This window comes from Olea europaea, chromosome 13, assembly GCF_002742605.1.
Source record: "Olea europaea var. sylvestris chromosome 13, O_europaea_v1, whole genome shotgun sequence".
Taxonomy (NCBI): domain Eukaryota; kingdom Viridiplantae; phylum Streptophyta; class Magnoliopsida; order Lamiales; family Oleaceae; genus Olea; species Olea europaea.
Genome location: NC_036249.1, coordinates 22,607,369 through 22,613,033, shown reverse-complemented (window position 1 = coordinate 22,613,033; position 5,665 = coordinate 22,607,369). Strand labels below are relative to the sequence as shown.

General features: G+C 35.1%; 1 protein-coding gene across 1 annotated transcript; it reads left to right on the top strand.

The window, feature by feature from the left end:
• The first annotated feature begins 1,289 nt into the window (after nt 1–1,289).
• Nucleotides 1,290–5,179, top strand: LOC111407900 (protein tesmin/TSO1-like CXC 5). Its single transcript, XM_023037606.1, has 4 exons — nt 1,290–1,424; nt 1,498–1,592; nt 2,754–3,167; nt 4,825–5,179. The coding sequence occupies exons 2-4, from the start codon at nt 1,583–1,585 to the stop codon at nt 5,043–5,045; spliced, it is 645 nt and encodes a 214-aa protein (XP_022893374.1). The 5' UTR covers nt 1,290–1,424; nt 1,498–1,582; the 3' UTR covers nt 5,046–5,179.
• The last annotated feature ends 486 nt before the right edge of the window (nt 5,180–5,665 follow it).

The window sequence follows — 5,665 nt, the reverse complement described above, 5'->3', positions numbered from 1 at the left end:
GTGCTAACAGCTCCATGGGAAATGGTTTAGGCTTAATTTGACCCAGATCAAGATGGACCTCCAACAAAAGTGGTGAGATATACTTGACTTGACCCACCACAGAACCCATGCTGACTCTGGCTGGTGATTGACTGGGACCGGCTGGCATTTGCCCGGGTCGATCTGGCCCGTAGACGCCTCTACAAGAGCATGAAAACTAATCTTACTGGAAGATCATGTTTTGACTTAGCTTGTTGCTAAAAAATAAGCAAACTTTTCTAATACTTGCTGTAATAAAATCAACTTTACAATTCTATGTTGAAAAATTGTCATCTAAGCTAATCCTTCAATATCACAGCCTCTACCACACAATAAAACAACAAAAAGGAAGAAAGAAAATCAAAGTCAGATTACAAGATAATTGATTCACAGTTACATTAAAACGAATCGAGTAGCAGGATCAATGGAACAGGTACCACTCGAGTCCTAGTCGTCTATGATTGCGGACTTTTTAATGAACCCTAGACAATCTGCTATAGCTTCACCATATTGAGGATCATGTACTGTGTACTAAGGCATTTGTGCATTCATGGAAGATCGAGTATCGTGTTGAGCTTTCGACAGAGCAAAAAATGTGATCAACGGAAAAACAGTCTCTCGAAAACGATCAAGTAACAAAATAGGCGATAATTGATTGCTTATTCTTGTGTAGNGTCCAATTAAAAGTGTAAAATTTAATACTTAGTTCGACTTTGGTCCTTCAACTATTAAGGATATCTATATAGATTCAATTAACTATTGAGCATAATAAATTGACTTGCATAAAGACTTGACTAGACATAACATTTCTATTAATTGGCAATTAAATTGTATGCAATAAAATACTTAAAATTTTGAGGTTCTAAAAATATTGCACTATTGCAAATGGAAATGAGAAAATAGAATGGAAATTTATGGTGACGAGAACGATAATAGGGGAATCAAATATGATGATAATTTATGGAAGGCTTTTAGGCTTTCTCTAGTTGTATTAGTGATTTATTGATATTGTTATGTGATAACTAATTCGAAGATTTACTATTTGCTTTGCTTCCATATTGATCTATTATACGTTTTTTCGCAAATTAGGCTTTTAATTTTGTTAAATTGTTTTGTTAGGATCTTAAACATGCTGTCTGGTTTATTACAATCAACTATAAAAATTGTTTTGTTGGTCTGCATTGAGGCTTATGTCTTGTTTCATGGATATAAATTGCCTCAGTGTCTGGTCGAACCTTTTTAAACATTGACTGGAGGAACAATCTATAATTAGCTTCGATTTCTATTTTTTTGCACTTACAGGCTGACCAAATCAAGGCTTCTGTACCTTCCACTTCCCAGTCATCATTTCCTGGTGCTCGTCCTGGTACTGGGTCAGCGTTGGGTCCTTCAAAATTTACTTACAGGTATATTTACATTCTGAAGAATTATTCAGAAGCACTTGCAGACAACTTAATAACTATTTCATTTTGCCTTAAGGTCTCTCTTAGCTGACATCATTCAGCCCCAGGACTTGAAGGAGCTTTGCTCAGTGTTAGTGGTATATTCAGGAGAGGCTGCCAAAATGCTTGCAGGTAATTATGGCTATATAAGGATTCACAAATTGCACAGATTATTAGTTTTCCCTAAAGTTCTCTAAACGTCTTGGTTTCTGTATCTTTTTAAGAGATTTATACTTCAATTTGTCAGTCAAAAAGCTTTCCACGCATGATGTTCACATTAATATAACTAGCTAGCAATGCCGTTGTTTAAAATTCCTTCAGGTATTAATAAGAAAGACTGAAAAGTTCAGTCAATTTGCAGTTAGTTTTATGGAGTTTGTTGAATACATGGTATGTACGTCACTTATTGTTGTTCTTAACTTGTAGAATATCTAGAAAAATTGTTGTAAGTTGTCTAGTAGTCCCTTCAATAGGTTTGAGCCAGCGGAAACCAGACAGGGAATCACATTTTTAATAAATGTTAAGTCTCCACTAAATTAATGTATGGATATTGGATAGTATTTCAATTTGTCCATAATAAAATGAAAAACTTCCAATTATGTAAGTGCATTATAATTCTCAATTAACTGATTTGCTTATCAATGAGCTCTCTTTCCTTTGCTATTATTGTTACTCATTAAAAATATCTTGGTTGTATTTATTTCATTTCCCTTTCCTATTTGTTTTTGGATCATTTTCTTTTCTGGGTTATGGATATTCAACAACGACTTGATTCAGATATCTTCAACACTAGTTGATATTTATCAGGTCATTTTCCTCTAGAATTGATTTTTGTACACAATTCATTTCCAATGAAAGACCTTTTTCCCTTGTAGTGGCAGGCCTTAAAGTAATTGCTTTGAAATTAACGATATTATTTTAAATAATTTGTCACTTCATTCTTGACATCTAGTTAAATAGTTCAATGACTTCATGCCAATATGTGAAAAAATTAAGTTGAAAAGCCTGAATACACTCCTAGAGTGTTATCAAATGTAATGTCAACTATTCAAATTCCACATCTTATGACATTATAAATATCGAACATTATAAATATGCTTTCTGATCTTATGACCAACAAAATATCACACACCCCATATCCCTGTTTCACTAAACTTGACAGATTCTTGTTCAACTGTCGGGTTTCTGTATGGATAATTCAAAGCATTTTTAACAGTCCGAGTTATGTAGCAAGTTGATTTTTCCCTCTTTGATATATGAAACTAATCTGCTAACTTATGGTAATACTTCTAGAGGAAAGAAATACTGCGGAGAAGCAGGCAGAGGACTGCAGCGAATGCTCACTGCCTTCATCAACACAAGATAACCATCAAAGCCAAAAGGATCATGGGATTATGAAACCTTTGACTGATGATGTCTTAAGTGGAGACCATGCCAAGAAGGCTAGCCCTGACACATCTGTTTCAGATGAAGTTGATGTATCAAAAAGAAGGCCAATGTCTCCCAGTACATTAGCACTGATGTGTGACGAGCAAGATATGATGTTTACCACCACTACAGTTAATGGATTAGTGGACCATAGTACCGTGTCTTCCCAGTTGCAGCAAGGGAAATGCCTCACTGAAGCCTATATAGAGCAAGAAAGAATTGTTTTGACAAAATTCCGTGATTGTCTTAACCGTCTCGTCACGTTAGGAGAAATAAAAGGTAAGTTCTATCACATCTCTTGCTTTACTCTTGTACCTTTATTATGAATTTATAAACATATTTGTTGCGGTCAAGTTTCATTAATGAAACAATAACTGATACATGAGAAATCATTTCCTCCCTTCGCTGTGGATGCCAAATATAATGAGGCCACGACCTCAGTTTTTTGAGAATCATTATAATTTGTGGTTTAATTTTCTGATTAAACTTAAAACTCCTAAGAAATTCAACTAAAAGTTTATTCTACTCCACAAGTTTTGTCAAAAAATTTATCTAGTTTCATTTGTCAATGCAACTCAAACACTCATAATTATTGGCTTACTAATCTGTAACTTAAATTAATGGTGCTAATTCACATCCTTCTATTACTCTGTCCATTAGGCTTTTAACCTCGATCTTGTCAGACTGTTAAAAAAAATAAGAAAAATTTGGCTACTTTTTACTAGGACAATTTCTGTCAGACTGTTAAAAAAAATAAGAAAAATTTGGCTACTTTTTACTAGGACAAAGCCACTAAAACTCATTGGAGACCTTACAAATTGTCCATAGGCCATCATCCTAAGTACAATGCACCTTTTTTCTTTAACAAGGGAAGCCTAAAATTTTTAAGAATGTTTATATCTAGGGCTTGTTTGAGTCACATTATAGGGAAAAAAATGCATTATTGATGTCAAAACAAAGGGAAATGTGTGGTTAAAAATAAGGAAAAGTTTTAGATTTGTGTGTAATATTATTTTATTGAAAAATGTGTGGTTGAAATGATGTCAAATTACTATTGCAGAATATATTTTTTTGAAAATAATGTAGCTCAAATAGGGGCCTACAGTAGATAAGGTGACATGTTTTCACTTACTCCCCTGTCCCCCGTACACCTTCTCCACCCACAAACAAGAAAGTGAAAAATTAGATGCAGCTTGACTAGCATAATAATATGCAAGGTTGCTTCCTCCTTTCTAGTGTGAATACTCATAGTAAATTGAGCAAGATTTAACAATTTCTTCCATAATACTATCCGGTGATATCCAATCTTCTGTACCAACAAGTTAATAGTGGTGTACATTTTAGAAGCGAAATTGTAAGAAACATTGGGATTGCTGGACACTGAAAGGGAAGCCAAGTTGATCGAGGGGTTGGTCTTGCCTGTAAAGCATCAAGCCATTAATAGAAATCTTCTCCGAACCTCTTCCTACTGAATTTACCCATTTACTGAGAGAAATATTCAATAATTAAGATAGATGTATGTGCAAACTGCCTATCATGTTAATCTGCGTAAAACAAGGGATATGTCTATCAGTTAGAAGAAGAAATGTCTTTTCAAGTAAGTTTGGTATTTTGGACTGCACAATGATGAACAAATATTTCACATATTTTGCTTCTTTGATTATGTTCATCCCTGTGCAGTCCTGTGTATCATAATGAGCATGTTTGGAAGAGAGGATTATATAGTACTCAACTGTATTAACGAAGGAAATGAAGTTTAAATCCTGTTCATTACTGTCCTGAGCAGTTCAGTCTACTACTGGGTATGCACTTTATGATGCTTGGTATTCAAATGTTCATGAGGTTCAATGAGGTCGCATGATTTGATTGTTGCTTAAGAATTCTACTTACTTTACCTTTATTTCATAATTTTGAGTAATTCTCTGTTCTCATACAGAAACGAAGTATTCTTTGCTGTCACGACCAGATGAAACAGAAATAACCAGCAATGACACTATAAATATGAGAAGTGAAAGCAGGACTCAACAGCCTATTAACAATGGTGTTGCAAAAATTACTGCCATGCCACTCATGACATCTCCGACGGCTACTGCAATATCTCCCAGTAATGACAACCACAATTTGATAATATCATCCCCTTCTGAAATGGGGGTGTAAACTCACGAACTGAAAAGGAGGTCTAAAAAGAGTTGAAGGTCCTAAACATGCTGCTGCATCTTTGTAATATCTTGCCATTATTGATTAGGCTTTTCTTTGGTGCAGTTGTGAAATTACATTCTATTTTTTTTTCATGTTATCAATAAATTAATTTAAAATCTTTTTTTTTTTTTCCCCAGTGCCGTGCTAGTTCAAGGTAGTTTGTTGAGCCTAGATGGCTTGCATTGGTCTCCGCATGAGCTGATTTTATTGATGCGACACATCGAAGTCGGATTTAATCACTACAACATAACAGTGGTGTTAAAGTGTGTTGGATTGGGTTGGATAGACACATGGTGACTAGCTCAACATTTGGCACTGGGTTGTGGCTGGCCACCTTTGAAGGCAAGCTGTGTCTAGCTTAGTCTGAGCCAGCAGGAGCAAGAAAAAAATAATTTTGCTACTTGCACAGAAATTGGGTTATAGATTTGTTGATAGAATATGAGATGACAATTTTTGTCCCTTGACTTGAATGAATGAAATTGAAATTAAGGGCCAAATAACTGCCACCTCATTTCTGTCGACAAATTTGTACAGAATTTAGCAGTTCTTTTTGTGGGGGGGGGGGGGGGGGGGGGGGG

Excerpts from the sequence above, each read along its gene's own strand:
- LOC111407900 (XM_023037606.1), top strand. Across the intron at positions 3,168-4,824 it reads CACGTTAGGAGAAATAAAAG|AAACGAAGTATTCTTTGCTG; the intron begins GTAAGTTCTATC and ends GTTCTCATACAG.